The 18200-nt window shown below is 45.4% G+C and overlaps 1 protein-coding gene across 3 annotated transcripts in view; it reads right to left on the bottom strand.

Moving 5' to 3' along the window:
* Nucleotides 1-18200, bottom strand: part of nup62l (nucleoporin 62 like) — a 94697-nt gene that overhangs the window by 19385 nt on the left and 57112 nt on the right. For all 3 annotated transcript variants that reach the window (XM_080187303.1, XM_080187302.1, XM_080187301.1), the window contains exon 7: nucleotides 8464-8671. In XM_080187303.1, the coding sequence (XP_080043429.1) occupies nucleotides 8464-8671 (208 nt within the window). The remainder of the gene's footprint in view (nucleotides 1-8463; nucleotides 8672-18200) is intronic.

The raw sequence follows: 18200 nt of genomic DNA, 5'->3' as shown, positions 1-18200 counted from the left end.
TCTTGTCTAAAAGCCTTATCTTCGTATTCTCGACTACATTGACTTTTTCCTGCGTGAATACTGACAAAAAAATATTCATTTAGTGCCTCTCCTATCTCTTCGGGCTCCACACACAACTTCTCACTACTGTCCCTGACTGGCCCTAATCTTGCCCTAACCAATCTTTTATTCTTGACATACTTATAGAAAGCTTTAGGGTTCTCCTTGATCCTACCCACCAAAGTCTTCTCATGTCCTCTTCTAGCTCTTAACTCTCTCTTTAGCTTCTTCCTGGCTAGTTTGTAACTCTCCATTGGGGATGAGTGACCATATTGTCATAGAATTCAGTCAAGGTGGATAGTGAAATAGTAGATTCATTGTTCCGTGGGAGCACTGAAGAGGCTGCGATTTGCGAGTGGAGAGCTTGTGGGTGAGTACAGCGACTTTTTCTTTCTTTTAAAAACTAACTTTGTTTAGTGAGTTTAGTGGGGTTTTTTTTTGATTGTTTTAAGTTTGACCCTGGTTTGACCCCGGAAGTAGTCGCGAGGGCACTCGGGTCAAGTTTTCTTTTCACCCTACTATAAATTAGACCGGAGGGGATTCCCGATACTCTACACAGGTAGAGTATCCCAGCCCTCCCCCCTCCCCTAACCTAAAAAAGAGAGAGAGAGAGAGGGGCTCTGTCTGAGAGCAGGTAAGACTGCTTTTGTTTTTGTGTGTGCTGTAAGGGCTTTGGCTCACAGGGCCAAGAGATAAGGTAAGTTATAAGCTTTTTTTTTTACTTTGGGTTGCTATAAGGGGTAAGTATGAGTGTGAGACCTGTATGTTGCTGCCAATGCAACATGTGGGAAGTCTTGGAGGCTCCTGGCCTGCCAGACATCCACACCTGTGCTCGGTGTGTGGAGCTGCAGACCCTACGAAACCAGGTTAAGGAGCTGCAAATGCAGCTCGAGGACCTTCAGCTCGTTCGGGAGAGTGAGGAGGTTATAGATAGGTGCTATAAACAAGTAGTCACACCAGGGCAACAGGATGAGGGCACTTGGGTAACTATTAGGAAGGAGAAAATGCGGGTGATGGAGAGCACTCCGGTGGATGTCCCCCTTCAAAATAAGTACTCCGGCCTGAGTACTACTGGGGGGGACAGCTCATCTGAGGGAGGAAGCGGTGGCCAGGTCTCTGGAGCTGAGCCAGTGAGCCAAAAAATCAAAAAAGAGAGCAGAAAGGTAGTTTTAATAGGGGACTCCACAGTGAAGGGGGCGGACAGGCATTTTTGTGGACGTAGACGTGAGTCGCGGATGGTGGTTTGTCTCCCTGGGGCTGGGATTCGGGATGTCTCTGGGCATGTCCCAGACATCCTGAAAGGGGAGGGTGAGGAACCAGAGGTTGTAGTACATATAGGTACTACTGACGTAGGCAAGAGGGAGGCACTCGTGAAAAGGGACTATAGGGAACTGGGTAGGCAGCTGAGGAAGAGAAAAGCGAAGGTAGTAATCTCAGGATTGCTGCCTGTGCCACGGGAGAATGAGGGAAGAAATGAAATGAGGTGGAGGGTGAATGCGTGGCTGAGGGACTGGTGTAGAGGGCAGGGATTTCGGTTCCTAGATCACTGGGACCTCTTTAGGGGTAGGTGGGACCTGTATAGTAAGGACGGGTGGCACTTAAATACCAGGGGGACTAATATCTTGGCGGGAAGACTGGCTAAGGCTACCAGGGGGACTTTAAACTAGAAAGGATGGGGGGAGGGAACTGTGATGGGGAGACTGGGACGGAGGAGGTTCGCTCCCAGGTAGGTGAGGACCGCAGGCAGTATGGGAGGGAGGTTAGACAGGCGGTGGAGATGGGAAATGCCCAGACTGAGGGGCTGAAGTGTATATATTTTAATGCAAGGAGTGTAGTGAATAAGGTAGATGAGCTTAGGGCGTGGATTGCTGTTTGGGATTGTGATGTAGTGGCCATTACGGAGACTTGGATGTCTCGGGGACAGGACTGGGTACTTCAGGTGCCAGGCTTCAGGTGCTTCAGGAAGGACAGGGAGGGTGGCAGAAGGGGTGGTGGAGTGGCACTGTTGATCAGGGACAGTGTCATGGCTGCAGAGAAAGAGGATGTTGTGGAGGGACTGTCTACAGAATCTCTGTGGGTGGAAGTTACAAACAGCAAAGGGTCGAAAACTTTGCTGGGTGTATTCTATAGGCCGCCCAATAGTGACAGGGAAGTTGAAGTGCAAATAGGGAAACAGATTCTGGAGAGATGTTTTAATAACAGAGTTGTCGTGATGGGAGACTTCAATTTCCCAAACATCGACTGGAATATCCCTAGGGTAAGGGGTTTGGATGGGGAGGAGTTTGTTAGGTGTGTTCAGGAAGGTTTCCTGACAGTATGTGGATAAGCCTACGAGGGGAGAGGCTGTACTTGACCTGGTACTGGCGAATGAACCAGGGCAGGTGATGGATCTCTCAGTAGGAGAGCATCTTGGAAATGGTGACCATAATTCTATCTCCTTCACAATTGCATTGGAACGAGATAGGATCAGGCAGGCTAGGAAGGTGTTTGTCTGGGGTAAGGGGAGATACGAAGAAGTCAGGAAGATACTTGGACAAATAAACTGGAAGGAGGCGTTCTTAGGGAAAAGTACCGAAGGAAGGTGGCAGATATTCAAGGAATGTGTGTCTGGAGCTCTGAATGACAACGTTCCGATGAGACAAGGGGGTTTTGGTAGGTCGCGGGAACCGTGGTGCACAAAGGCTGTGTTGAACCTAGTCAGGAGGAAAAGGAAGGTGTATAAGAGGTTCAGGGAATTAGGAGAGGTTAAAGATCTTGAGGAGTATAAGGACTGTAGGAAGGAACTTAAAAGGGAAATTAGGAGAGCCAGAAGGGGTCATGAGAAGACCTTGGCGAGTAAGATTAAGGAGAATCCCAAGGCCTTCTATAAATATGTGAAAGGTAAAAGGATAAGAGGAGAAGGGATACGACCTATAAAAGGTGAGGGGGGAAAGGTTTGTGTGGAACCAGAAGAAATGGCAGAGGTGCTTAACGAGTACTTCGCCTCAGTATTCACAGTGGAAGCTGATCTGGGAGATTTTGTTATGGATTTGCAGCAGATGGAAAAGATTGAGTACGTGAATATTAAGGAGGAGGATGTGTTGGAACTTTTGAATTCTATCAAGGTAGATAAGTCGCCTGGACCAGATGGGATGTACCCCAGGATACTGTGGGAGGCGAGGGAAGAGATTGCAGAGCCCCTGGCGATGATCTTTGCGTCGTCAATGGAGACGGGAGAGGTTCCGGAGGATTGCGGATGTAGTTCCTATTTTCAAGAAAGGGAACAGAGATAGCCCGGGAAATTACCGACCGGTGAGTCTGACCTCAGTAGTTGGCAAGCTGATGGAGAGGCTTCTGAGGGACAAGATTTACGAACATTTGGAGAGGTTTGACATGATCAGGAATAGTCAGCATGGATTTGTCAAGGGCAGGTCGTGCCTTACAAGCCTAGTTGAGTTCTTCGATAATGTGACTGAACACATTGACGAAGGAAGTGCCATGGACGTAGTGTACATGGACTTCAGCAAGGTGTTTGATAAGGTCCCCATGCAAGACTTCTTGAGAAGGTGAGAGGGCATGGGATCCAAGGGCCTTTGGCCTTGTGGATCCAGAATTGGCTTGCCTGCAGAAGGCAGAGAGTGGTTGTGGATGGGGCTTTTTCTGAATGGAGGTCAGTCACCAGCGGAGTGCCTCAAGGATCTGTTCTGGGACCCTTGCTGTTTGTCATTTTCATAAATGACCTGGATGAGGAAGTGGAGGGATGGGTAAGTAAGTTCGCTGATGACACGAAGGTCGGTGGTGTTGTGGATGGTCTGGAAGGATGGCAAAAGTTGCAGCAGGACATAGATAGGATGCAGGACTGGGCGGAGAAGTGGCAGATGGACTTCAACGTGGATAAATGTGTAGTCGTCCATTTTGGCAGAACTAACGGGATGAACGAGTACACTATCAAGGGCAGAAGTCTGAGTAGTGTTGAAGAGCAGAAGGATCTAGGGGTCCGGGTCCACAGGACTCTTAAATCGGCCTCACAGGTGGAGGAGGTGGTCAAGAAGGCGTATGGTGTACTGGCCTTCATTAATCGAGGGATTGAGCTTAGGAGTCGGGAGGTAATGCTGCAACTTTATAAGACCCTTGTCAGGCCTCATTTAGAGTATTGTGCGCAGTTCTGGTCGCCTCACTATAGGAAAGATGTAGAAGCTATTGAGAGGGTACAGAGGAGATTTACAAGGATGTTGCCTGGACTGGGAGGCATGCCTTATGAAGTTAGGTTGAGGGAGATGGGACTCTTTTCCCTGGAGAGACGAAGGTTGAGAGGCGACCTGATAGAAGTTTACAAAATGTTGAGAGGAATAGATAGGGTGGACTCTCAGAGGCTATTTCCCCGGGTTAAAATGGTTGCTACGAGAGGACACAGATTTAAGGTGCAAGGAGGGAAGTTCAGAAGTGATGTTAGGGGTAAGTTTTTCACTCAGAGGGTGGTGAGTGAATGGAATCAGCTGCCGTCAGTGGTGGTGGAGGCGAACTCGCTGGGGTCTTTTAAAAGACTTCTGGATGAGTATATGGGGTTTAATGAGATTGAGGGTTATAGATAGGTCTGTAGGTTGGTAGGTGTTGATGTGATCAGCGCAACTCGTGGGCCGAAGGGCCTGTTTGTGCTGTAGTGTTCTATGTTCTAGATTCTGAGACCAGGGTGCTGTATCTCAATAAAGGTAATTGTGATGGCATGAATTGCCTATGATGAACTGGGAAAGATAGTGGACAGGCAATGGGAGGCATTTAAGGAGTGAATAGGTGAACTCCAAAAGTTGTTTATTCCTGTTTGGTACAAGAATGGTAAGGAAACTGTGGGAAATTGGAGGTAGTATTAGATTTAAAAAAAAGCATACAAATTGGCAAGCAAGATGAAAAGCACTTCTGCCTCTTAGCAGCAGGGACCCAGGTTCAATTCCGGATTCAGGTTCTCTGCGTCGGCATGGGTTTCTTCCCACAGTCCAAAGATGTGGGGGTTAGGTTGATTAGCTGTGCACCTTGGTGTCAAGGGACCAGTAGAGTAAGTGAGTAAGCATTTGGGAATAGGGCCTAGGTGGAACTGTTGGCAGCGCAGGCTTGATGGGCCGAACGTATTATGGCAATTCTACAAAAAAGGAATAGACTCAATGATTGGAAGCAATTTAAAATTCATCAAAGGAGGGCCAAGGGATTGATTAAGGAGGGAAAATAGTGTATGAATGGAAGCTAGCAGGGAACATAAAAACTGACTGTACAAGTTTCAATGGGTATGCAAAAAGAAAAAAGGTGTCAAAAATAACGTAGGCCCTTTAAAGTCAGAAGGGGCGGGGGGGAGAGTTTGTAAGGGGAACAAAGGCATGGTTGAAGAACTAAATTTGTACTTTGCTTCTGGCTTCATAAAGGATGAGGTGAATAATGTACCAGAAGTTCTGAGAGACGCAAGTTTTAGTTTTAGCTGACGGAAATCAGCATTAGTAGAGAAACAATTTTGGAGAAATTGATGGGACAGAAGGCAGGTAAATCTTCAGGGCTTGATAATCTGTATCCCAGAGTACTCAAGGAAGTGACCCTGGAAATAATAGATCCATTGTTGGTCACGTTCAAAATTTTTAGACTCTGGATTTATTGCATCAATATTTCACACTCCTCTAACTAGAAATGACTGAATCACCCCTCTCTGTGAAGACGAAGAACTCAGTGAGAACCCTGCCCACATCTTATAGAATCATAGAAAAACTACAGCACAAACAGGCCCTTCAGCCCACAAGTTGCGCTGATCTTATCTCTACCTACTAGGCTTACCTATAACCCTCAATCCTATTAAGCCTCATGTACTCATCCAGAAATCTCTTAAAAGACTAACGATTTTGCCTCCACCACCACCAACGGCAGCCAATTCCATTCACCCACCACCCTGAGTGAAAAACCTTCCCTAAGTCACAGAAACAAATAGAAAATAGAAGTAGGCCACACCCCCCTTCCAACCTGCTCCACCATTTATTTTAATCATGGCTAATCATCAAATTCAGTATCCTGATCATGCCACCCCCCAACCCCCATATCCCTTTAGCCCTAAGTGTTATTTCTAATTTCTTCTTGAAATCACAGTATGTTTTGACCTCAACTACTTTCTATGAGTCGCAAAAACCCAGCCTGCAGGTGCAGCAGGTGATCAGGAAGGTGAATGGGATGCTGGCCTTCATAGCGAGGGGGATTGACTATAAAAGTAGGGAGGTCTTGCTGCGGCTGTATAGGGCATTGGTGAGGCCGCAGCTGGAGTACTGTGTGCAGTTTGGTCACTGTACTTACGCAAGGATATTTTGGCCTTGGAGGGAGTGCAGAGGAGGTTTCCTAGGCTGATACCGGAGTTGAGGGGCTTGAGCTATGAGGAGAGGCTGAATAAACTAGGCTTGTACTCGTTAGAGTTTAGAAGAATGAGGGGAGATCTCATTGAGATGTATAAGATGATGAATGGGATGGATAGGATAGAGGTGGAGAGACTCTTCCCACTCAGAAAGGACAGTAGGACTAAGGGGCACAGCCTCAAGATAAAGGGGGGGGCGGTTTAGAACGGAGTTGAGGAGGAACTTCTTCACTCAAAGGGTGGTGAATCTCTGGAATTCTCTGCCCATTGAGGTGGTGGAGGCTGCCTCGCTAAATATTTAGCGAGGCAGCCTCCACCACCACAGGTTGATGGGTTTTTGATAAGCGAGGGTTGATCAACGCGGGTTGATGGGTTTTTGATAAGCGAGGGGATTAAGGGTTATGGGGAGAGGGCGAGAATGTGGAACTGAGCCACGACAGATCAGCCATGATCTTATTGAATGGCAGGGCAGGCTCGAAGGGCTAGATGGCCTACTCCTGCTCCTATTTCTTATGTTCTTATGAATTCCACAGATTCATCACTTTAGGTGAAGAAATTTCTCCTTGCAGTCCTAAAAGGTTTACTACTTATCCCCAAACTACGACCCTTAGTTCTGGACTCTCCCCACCATCAGGGACATTCTTTCCTGTTAGAATTATATACGTTTTGATAAGATCCTCTCTCTCTAATCGAAATGCCAATGAATATAATCCTAACTGACTTAGTTGCTCCTCATTTGATTGACTAGCCATCCCAGGAATCAGCCTGATAAACCTTTGCTACATTCCCTCTATAGCAAAAAAATCCTTCTTCAGACAAGGCCACCAAAACTGCACACAATATTCCAGGTGCGGGCTCACCAACACTCTACACATTAAAACATCCCTATTCCTATACTCAAATCCTCTTGCTATAAAGGCCAACACATCATTTACCTCCTTTACTGCCTGCTGTATCTATGCTGGCCAGCATTTATTACCCATCCCTAATTGCCCTTGAGAATATATAACATAGAACAGTACAGCACAGTACAGGCCCTTCAGCCCTTGATGTTGTGCTGAGCTTTATCCAAAACCAAGATCAAGCTATCCCACTCCCTATCATTCTGGTGTGCTCCATGTGCCTACCCAACAACCACTTGAAAGTTCTTAAAGCGTCCGACTCCACTATCACAGCAGGCAGTCCATTCCACGCCACAACCGCTCTGAGTAAAGAACCTACTTCGGATATCTCTCACCATAAGAACATAGAACATAACAGCGCAGTACAAGCCCTTCGGCCCTCGATGTTGCGCCGGCCAGTGGAACCAATCTAATGACCCTCTAACCTAAACTATTCCAATGTTATCCATATGCCTATCCACTGAACATTTGAACGCCTTTAAAGTTGGCGAGTCCACAATTGCTGCAGGCAGGGCATTCCATGCCCTTACTACTCTATTTTCATACTCTCAAGAATTGCTAACACCTCCTTCTCAAGTACCTCAATCCCATCTAGTGTAAAAGCCTGCATCTTAGTATTCTCCTCGACTACACTGACTTTTTCCTGCATGAATACTGACGAAAAATATTCATTTAGTGCCTCTCCCATCTCTTCAGGCTCCACACACAACTTCCCACTACTGTCTCTGACTGGCCCTAATCTTGCCCTAACCAATCTTTTATTCTTGACATACCTATAGAAAGCTTTAGGGTTCTCCTTGATCCTACCCGCCAAAGTCTTCTCATGTCCTCTTCTAGCTCTTCTTAACACTCTCTTTAGCGCCTTCCTGGCTAATTTGTAACTCTCCATCTCAGCCTCCTCCAGTGGTCCCCAACATCTCAGAAGCCAGTCTCCAGCCAATTCAATTCATTCCACCTGATACCAAGAAACGGTTGGAGGCACTGGATACTGCAAAGCAATGGGCCCTGATAACATGAGGTGGTGGTAGTGAGCTGCCTTCTTGAATCACACGCCTGCATGCGCGCATACACATAGCACAAAGCGACAGAGACGGCACAAACATTAGGGAACATAAAATTTTTAGAGGACACCCAATGCCTTGCAGCTGGTTGACTAGAGGTTTATCTTACCTACTGGTAGTGGGAGCAGCACTGGTGGTGGTAATGGTGGCAGTAATAGCGGCAGCAGTGGTGATAACAGCCGGGGTGGTTGTGATAGCAGTAGTGATCACACTTGTGGTTGTTGCAACTGGTCCTGGTGTTAGAGAAAAACTTGCTGGTGTCTTCAAGCCCAGAGAAAACCCAGTGCTGGTGATGGTTGCTGTAGCAGAGGTGGAAGCTACAAGATGAAAACAATGGTTTTTATCTCCTGATACAACAATTTTCCCTTCCAAATACAAACATACGAATTAGTCAGTCACTTGGCACCTTGGGCCTGCTTTGCCATTCAGTAAGACCATATGACACAAGAGCACAAGTAGATCATTTGGCCTATCAAGTCTGCTCTGCCATTCAATGGGATCATGATTGATCTGACCGCCCCCCCTTTATCTTGAGGCTATGCCCCCTAGTCCTACTATCCTTTCTGAGCGGGACGAGTCTCTCCACCTCTATCCTATCCATCCCATTCATCATCTTATACGTCTCAATGAGATCTCCCCTCATTCTTCTAAACTCTAACGAGTACAAGCCTAATCTATTCAGCCTCTCCTCATAGCTCAACCCCCTCAACTCCGGCATCAGCCTAGTAAACCTCCTCTGCACTCCCTCCAAGGCTAAAATATCCTTGCGTAAGTACGGCGCCCAAAACTGCACACAGTACTCCAGCTGTGGCCTCACCAATGCCCTATACAGCCGCAGCAAGACCTCCCTACTTTTATATTCAATCCCCCTCGCGATGAAGGCCAGCATCCCATTCGCCTTCCTGACCACCTGCAAGCTGGGTTTTTGCAACTCATGCACAAGGACCCCGAGGTCCCTCTGCACCGTCGCCTGCTGCAGTTTTTCTCCACGTAAGTAATCCTTCCTACCAAAGTGGACCACCTCGCAATTACCAACATTAAATTCCATTTGCCATTTCCTGGCCCATTCACCCAGCCTATCTAGATCCTTCTGTAGACTCCCCCCACCCTCCGCACAATTTGCCTTTCCACCAATTTTGGTGTCATCAGCAAATTTCGACACCCTACACTCGGTTCCCTCCTCCAGATCATCTATATGACAAGGTACCTCACAAGAGGTTATTACAGAAGGTCAGGGGGCATGGAGTTGGGGGTAGGGTGTTCATGTGGATAGAGGACTGGTTGTCAAATAGGAGGCAGAGTGGGGGTCAGTGGATGCTATTCAAATTGGCGGTTGGTGACTAGTGGAGTGCCCCAGGTGCTGGGGCCTCAGGTATTCACCATTTATATAGATGATCTGGAGGAGGGAACCGAGTGTAGGGTGTCGAAATTTGCTGATGACACCAAAATTGGTGGAAAGGCAAATTGTGCGGAGGGTGGGGAGAGTCTACAGAAGGATCTAGATAGGCTGGGCGAATGGGCCAGGAAATGGCAAATGGAATTTAATGCTGGTAAGTGCGAGGTGGTCCACTTTGGTAGGAATAATGGTAGGAAGGATTATTACTTACGTGGAGAAAAACTGCAGCAGGCGACAGTGCAGAGGGACCTCGAGGTCCTTGTGCCTGAGTCGCAAAAACCCAGCTTGCAGGTGCAGCAGGTGGTCAGGAAGGCAAATGGGATGCTGGCCTTCATCGCGAGGGGGATTGAATATAAAAGTAGGGAGGTCTTGCTGCGGCTGTATAGAGCAATGGTGAGGCCGCAGTTGGAGTACTGTGTGCAGTTTTGGGCGCCGTACTTGCGCAAGGATATTTTAGCCTTGGAGGGAGTGCAGAGGAGGTTTACTAGGCTGATGCCGGAGTTGAGGGGGTTGAGCTACGAGGAGAGGCTGAATAGATTAGGCTTGTACTCGTTAGAGTTTAGAAGAATGAGGGGAGATCTCATTGAGACGTATAAGATGATGAATGGGATGGATAGGATAGAGGTGGAGAGACTCTTCCCGCTCAGAAAGGATAGTAGGACTAGGGGGCATAGCCTCAAGATAAAGGGGGGGGCGGTTTAGAACAGAGTTGAGGAGGAACTTCTTCACTCAAAGGGTGGTGAATCTCTGGAATTCTCTGCCCGTTGAAGTGGTGGAGGCTGCCTCGCTAAATATTTTTAAGACGCGGGTTGATGGGTTTTTGATGAGAGAGGGGATTAAGGATTATGGGGAGAGGGCGGGAATGTGGAACTGAGCCACGACAGATCAGCCATGATCTTATTGAATGGCGGGGCAGGCTCGACGGGCTAGCTGGCCTACTCCTGCTCCTATTTCTTATGTTCTTATGATACAATCCTCCACTCCATGTTCCCCATCTTCACCCTATAACCCTCGATTTCCTTACTGATTAAAATCTGTCTCACCCTTGAGTATATGTAAAAACCCAGTGACTGCACTTTTAAGAAAGGTTTTTTAAAATCATGTAGTGTACAACTTCAGCAATGTCACTGGGGGGCGGGAGGTGGGGCTAAGCTGTGGCAGTCAGGTGATAGGGGTCTTTTCATTTTGGGGAGTGCGTTGAAAGCAGTTTAACAGCAAGTAAAGCTATCTCTATCTCTCTCTCTCTCTCCCTGTTCGGTTCTGAAACTATCAGTTAGCTGATCCCACAACCAACAGATTAGGTCTAAGCTCTAAAGTCAAGAATTGTAACGGACAATTAAACAACTCAATGGAGGCGGCGGCAGCTCCACAAATATCCCCATCTTCAATGGTGGGGGAGCCCAGCACAACAGTTCAAAAGGCAAGGCTGAAGTGTTCGCAGCAATCTTCAGCCAGAAGTGTCAAGTGGATAATCCATCTCAGCCTCCTCCAGTGGTCCCCAACATCTCAGAAGCCAGTCTCCAGCCAATTCAATTCACTCCACCTGATACCAAGAAACAGTTGGAGGCACTGGATACTGCAAAGGCAATGGGCCCTGATAACATTCCGGCAATAGTACTGAAAATTGGGCTCCAGAACTTCTTGTTCCTCTAGCCAAGCTCTTCCAGTACAGTTACAGCATTGGCATCTACCCACCCAAAAATGTGGAAAATTGCCCAGTTATGTCTTATACACAAAAGCAGGACAAATCCAACCTGGCCAATTACTGCTCAATCTACTCTCGACCATCAGGAAATTGATGGAAGGGGTCAAAGTGCTATCAAGCAGCACCTGCTCAGCAATAACCTGATGTGAAGATGCTGGCGTTGGACTGGGGTAAACACATTAAAAAGTCTCACAACACCAGGTTAAAGTCCAACAGGTTTATTTGGTAGCACAAGCCACTAGAAGGAGCTGGTGTTGTGAGACTTCTTACAGCAATAACCTGCTCAGTGACACACAGTTTGGGTTTCGCCAAGGTCACTCAGTTCCTGACCTCATTACAGCCTTGGTTTAAACATGGATAAAAGAGCCAAATTCCGGACATGAGACAAAAGTGGCAGCCCTTGACATCAAGGCTGCGTTCGACCAAGTGGCATCCAGAAGCCCTAGCGAAACTGAAAATCAATGGTCATCGGGGGGCAAACTCTCCATTGGTTGGAGTCATTCCTGGTATATAGGAAAATGGTTCTGGAGGGACAGTCATCTCAGCCAGGACATCTTTCTCTGTAGGAGTCCCACAGTAGTGTCCTGGACCCAACAATCTTCAGCTGCTTCAATGACCTTCCCTCCATCATAAGTGCAGAAGTGGGGGTGTTTGCTGAAGATTGCACAATGTTTAGCACCATTCACGACTCATCAGGTACTGAAGCAGTCCATGTTCAAATACAACAAGATCCAGACAATATCCAGGCTTGGGGTGACAGCTGGCAAATAACATTGGTGCCACACAAATGCCAGGCAATGACCATCACCAATTAGAAACTCTAACCACCGTTCCTTAACATTCAATGGTGTAATCATCACCAAATCCCCCACTGTCAACATCCTTGGTGTTACCATTGACCAGAAATCCAACTGGACTTACCACAAACACAGTGGCTACAAGAGCAGGTCAAAGGATAGGAATACTGCAGCAAGTAACTCACCTCCCGACTTCCCAAAGCCTATCCACCACCTACAAGGCACAAGTCGGGACTGTGATGGAACACTCACCACTTGCCTGGATAGCTGAGTATCAACACAAGATTGCTACTCCAACAACACAGGAAGCTTGACACCATCCAGGACCAAGCTTAATTAGCACATCTACAAACTTTCAATCCCTCCACCACCAATGCCCAGTAGCAGTAATGCGCATCATCTACAAGATGCACTGCAGCAGATCAAAGATCCATAGACAGCACCTTCCAAACCCATGACCACTTCTATCTAGAAGGATGTGGGCAGCAGATAAATGGCAACACTACCAAACCACTCACCAGCCTGACTTGAAAATATATCACCAGTCCTTCACAGTTGCTGGGTCAAAATTCTGGAATTCCCTTCCAAATGGTGTGGTCAGTCAACCCACAGAACATGGACTGCAGTGATTCAAGACAGCAACTCACCACCACCTTCTCAAGGGCAACAAGAGGTGGGCAATAAATGCTGGCCAGCCAGCAATACCCATATCCGATGAATAGAAAGCTTAAGGAGAGGTTTATTGCCATCCTGCCTTAAAGAAGCTGTGTTTTGGGAAACAAATTAGACTACAACCTCTTCCGAATTCCTTCACAAGGGATTTTAAGCATTCAACCCAGGAAGTTGGATTCCTGTAACAAGTGGTAATTAACTTTGCTGTATTATGCTTATTGGGAGGGTTTTGTGTATTGGATGTTGAAACACATTAGAGATATTCCTCAAGAGTTATACATTATCATTGCTGTTGTGTTTCTTGTTTGTAAATATTCAAAGTTCTTGTTCATTGTCTTACCATACATGTCAACAATATTCTTAATTAAACTTTTGTTTTCGATAAAAGCTCCTCGTGGGCCAACTGAATTGCACTGAAGTGAAACTTCTCATGCTAACCAAATTCAATGCAAAACATTACAGGTCAGGCGACCTTCACAGAGCACCCTGAAGTATCCAACCTGACTTGTAACAAGTGGGGGCTTGTGGGATTGAAATCTATATTTCTTGACTTATTTGGAATTAGTGAACTCAAAGACAGTAAGTGGTGAGCATATTTGTGTTTTCTTTTCAAGTATTCAGGTTTAAATAGGGAGAGTAGTGTGGACTAATGGCTCTTTCAGAAGTTCAGAAGTTTATGGGGGTATAGAAAGTCACACAAGATAGCTCACAAAAGATGATTAAAGCAAAGCTTTTGGAATTGGCAAACTCACTGCAGTTGACACTGCCCGACAGAGTGGAGAGTGGAGAGATAATTGTGGCAATAGTATAGTATGTGAAGTTGCCAGAAACAGTCAGAATCGTTGGAAATGGCTAAAATTCAATTACAAATTAAACAGCTTGAATATGAAAAAGAATTAAAACTATTCAAATTGCAGGCAAAAGAAAAAAAAGATTGTGAACTTCAGAAACTGGCCTTGAAAAGTGATCAGGTATGATTGGCGGAGGTAATGAACAAAGTAGTCGGAGGATAGTGATGAGGATAGTGAGAAGGAGCAAGAGCATCGTAGTCAAAGGTGGGTGGGGATCTATTTAAATATGTCCAAGCATTGCCAAAAGTTTGATCAGAATGATGCAGAAGCCTTTTTCATTTCATTTGAGAAAGTGGCTAAACAGATTAAAAGGGCCACAGAATATGTTACTAATTACTAATTCAAACAAAGTTGGTAGGTAGAGCTTGTGAAGTGTTTGCATCATTATCAGAGGTGGTATCTGGTATGTAGGAGGTGGTGAAGAAATCCATCTTAAGTGCACATGAAAGTGCCAGAAATTTAAAAGTTTAGAGATCCAAGGAAAGAACCAGGTCAAATGTACATAGAATTTGAAAGGGTCAAACTGAATAATTTTGATAGGTGGATGAGGGCTTTGAAAGTAGACCAGATGTATGAAGCTCTTAGAGAAATTATTACTTTAGGAGGAGTTCAAAAATTCACTTCCTGGTGAGAACTCATGTGGAAGAGCAGAGGGTTAAAACTGTAAAATTAGCAGCCAAAATGGCAGATGATTATGAACTAATTCATAAATCAAAAGTCTGGTTCCTGATAAGAGTTTCAGCCAGTGGGGAATAGAGACTGGGCAAAAGAGAAATACTCAGGTGGTAAAAGGTAAAAGGAGATTTTATGGGAGATAAAGATTGTCATAACTCAGAGCTTTACAGCATGGAAACAGGCCCTTCAAGCCAACTTGTCCGTGCCGCCCTTTTTTTTTAAAAACTCCTAAGCTAGTCCTCATTGTCCGCATTTAACCCATATCACTCTATACCTATCTTGCTCATGTAACTGTTTAAATGCTTTTTAAAAGGCAAAAATTGTACCTGCCTCTACTACTACCTCTGACAGCTTGTTCCAGACACTCACCACCCTGTGAAAAAAACTGGCCCACTGGATACTTTTGTATCTCTCCCTCCTTACCATAAACCTATGCCCTCTAGTTTTAGACTTCCCTACCTTTGGGAAAAGATATTGATTATCTAGATGATCTATGCCCCTCGTTATTTTGTAAACCTCTAAGATCACCCCTCAGCCTCCTAAGCTCCAGGCTCTCCTTATAACTCAATCCATTAAGTCCCAGTACCATCCTAGTAAATCTTTTTGCACTCTTTCTAGTTTAGTAATATCCTATAATAGGATGACCAAAACTGCACACAGCATTCCAAGTGTGGCCTTACCAATGGCTTGTACAACTTCAACAAGACATTCCAACTCCTGTATTCAATGTTCTGACCAATGAAACCAACCATGCTGAATGCCTTCTTCACCACTCTGTCCACCTGTGACTCCACTTTCAAGCAGCAACGAACATGTACTCCTAGATCTTTCTTCTGTAACTCTACTCAACGCTCCACCATTAACTGGTTAAGTCCTGCCCTGGTTAAATCAAAATGCATCATCTCCCATTTATCCAAATTAAACTCCATCCGCCATTCATCAGCCCCACTGGCCCAATTGATCAAGATCCTGTTGCATTCCGAGAATCTTATTCACTGTCCACCAATCTTGGTGTCATCTGCAAATTTACTAAACATGCCTCCTATATTCTCATCCAAATTATTAATATAAAATGACAACTAACGGCAGACTCAGCACCAATCCCTGAAGCACACCGCCGGTCACAGGACTCCAGTTTGAAAAACAATCCTCTACAATCACCCTCGGGGCTCCTAACATCAAGATGTGAAGATGCCGGCGTTGGACTGGGGTAAACACAGTAAGAAGTCTTACAACACCAGATTAAAAAGTCCAACAAGTTTATTTGATAGTAAACCCACAAGCTTTTGGAACACAGTTCTTTCATCAGGTGAATGCAAAGTTCTGATCAGAAATGGAGCATATAAAAGGCACACACAGTTTACAGAATACTGATTAGAATGCGAGTCTTTACAGCTAATCTGCTATTCCAAGTCTGAAAGGTGCAGACAATGTGAGTGGAGATAGCGTTAAGCATAGGTTAAAGGGATGTGTATTGTCTCCAGACAGGACAGTAAGTGAGATCTCGCAACACCTTGTGCATTTGGCTGCTGAAAGTAAGCGGCAGAAATGGCAAGCAATAATGAAGGGAAATGATATGTTGGCCTTTATAGAGGATTTGAGTATAGGGATAGAGATGTTTTGCTGCAATTGTATACGGCATTGGTGAGGCCAAACCTGGAGTAGTGTGTGCAGTTTTGCTGTCCTTATCTGAGGAAGGATGCCCTTGTTATAGAGGGAGCAGAGCTAAGGTTTACCCCAGGCTTATTTCCCAGGTGGCAGGTCTGTCATATGAGAAGACAATAAGTTAGGATTATATTCACTGGAGTTTAGAAGGGTGAGAAGGATCTCATAGAAACTTAAAATTCTAACAGAGTTAGACAGGGTAAATGCAGAAAGAATGTTCCAAAGAAGTAGGATTCCAGAACTAGGGCTCATAGTTCGAGGATAAGGGATAAACCTTTTTGGAACTGAGGGAAGGAAAAATTTCTTCACCCAGACGGTGATGAACGTGTGAAATTCACTACCACCGAATGTAGTTGAGGCCAAAACATTGTCTGATTTCAAGAAGAAATTAGATAAAGCTCTTGGAGCTAAAGGGATCAAGAGATATGGGAGGAAAGAGGGATTTAGATATTAAATTTGATCAGCCATGATCAAGATAAATGGCAGAGTATGCTCAGAGCAGAATGGTCTAATTTTATGTTTCCAATTTTATGTTTCTGTGATCAAGGTGTATGAGATCACAGGGCATGGACACAGTGAATAAGGAGCAGCTATTCCCCTTAGTTAAAGGGTCAGTTATGAGGGGACACAAGTTCAAAGCTGTAGGTTTAGTGGTAGCGTGAGGAAAATCCTTTTTTGCCAAACGTCTATCAAATTTTGTAATTGTGCCTGCCTCTGCCAACTCATTCCACATACACACTATCCACTCTGAAAAAGCTGCCCCTTGGTTCCCTTTTAAATCCTTTCCCTTTCACCTTAAACCTACACCCTCTAGTTTTGGACTCCCCTACCCTGGGGAAAAGACCTTGACTATTCACCTTATTTATGCACCTCATGAATTTTTAAACCTCTAAAGTCACCTGTGCTTCAGGAAAACAAGTCCCAGCCTATCTATATCATTCAAACCTTGTAAATCTTTTCCGGTTTAATAACATTCTTCCTATAGCAGAGTGACCAGATTTCGATATAGTACTTCAATTGTGGCCTTGCCAATGTCTTGTACTGTTGTAACATAACATCCCAACTCCTGTAGTTTTGGAAAGAATTAAGGGATAGGATTTATAATCGTCTAGAGAGAAATAAATTGATGAGGGATAGTCAACACGGTTTTGTGAAGGGTAGGTCGTGCCTCACAAACCTTAGAGTTTTTTGAGAAAGTGACCAAAGAGGTGGAGAAGGGTAAGGCAGTTGACGTGGTGTATATGGATTTCAGTAAAGCGTTTGATAAGGTTCCCCATGGTAGGCTACTGCAGAAAGTGCAGATGCATGGGATTGAGGGTGAATTAGCAGTTTGGATCAGGAATTGGCTAGCTGATAGAAGACAGAGGGTGGTGGTTGATGGGAAATATTCAACCTGGAGTTCAGTTACAAGTGGTGTACCTCAAGGATCTGTTTTGGGGCCACTGCTGTTTGTCATTTTTACAAATGACCTAGATGAGGGTGTAGAAGGATGGATTAGTAAATTTGCTGACGACACCAAAGTCGGAGTTGTAGACAGTGAGGATGGATGTTACAGTTTGCAGAGGGACATAGATAAGCTGCAGAGCTGGGCTGAGAGGTGGCAAATGGAGTTTAATACAGGAAAGTGTGAGGTGATTGTCTTTGGAAGGAGTAACAGGAACACAGAGTACACAGCTAATGGTAAGTTACTTGGTAGTGTGGATGAGCGGAGAGATCTCTGTGTACATGTGCATAGATCCCTAAAAGTTGGCACCCAGGTTGATAGGGTTGTTAAGGTGTACGGTGTGTTAGCTTTTATTGGTAGAGGGATTGAATTTCGGAGCCATGAGGTCATGTTGCAACTGTACAAAACTTTGGTGCAGCCGCACTTGGAGTATTGCGTACAGTTCTGGTCGTTGCGTTATAAGAAGGATGTGGAGGCATTGGAAAGGGTGCAGAGGAGGTTTACCAGGATGTTGCCTGGTATGGTGGGAAGGTCTTATGAGGAAAGGCTGAGGGACTTGAAGCTGTTTTCATTAGAGAGAAGGTGGTTACGAGGTGACCTAATTGAGGCATACAAGATGATCAAAGGATTGGATAGGGTGG

The sequence above is a fragment of the Carcharhinus amblyrhynchos genome, chromosome 4 (genome assembly GCF_965287045.1).
Source record: "Carcharhinus amblyrhynchos chromosome 4, sCarAmb.v2.hapA, whole genome shotgun sequence".
Lineage (NCBI taxonomy): Eukaryota > Metazoa > Chordata > Chondrichthyes > Carcharhiniformes > Carcharhinidae > Carcharhinus > Carcharhinus amblyrhynchos.
Note: the sequence above shows the minus strand (reverse complement) of the source record. Positions and strands in the feature narration are given on the sequence as shown.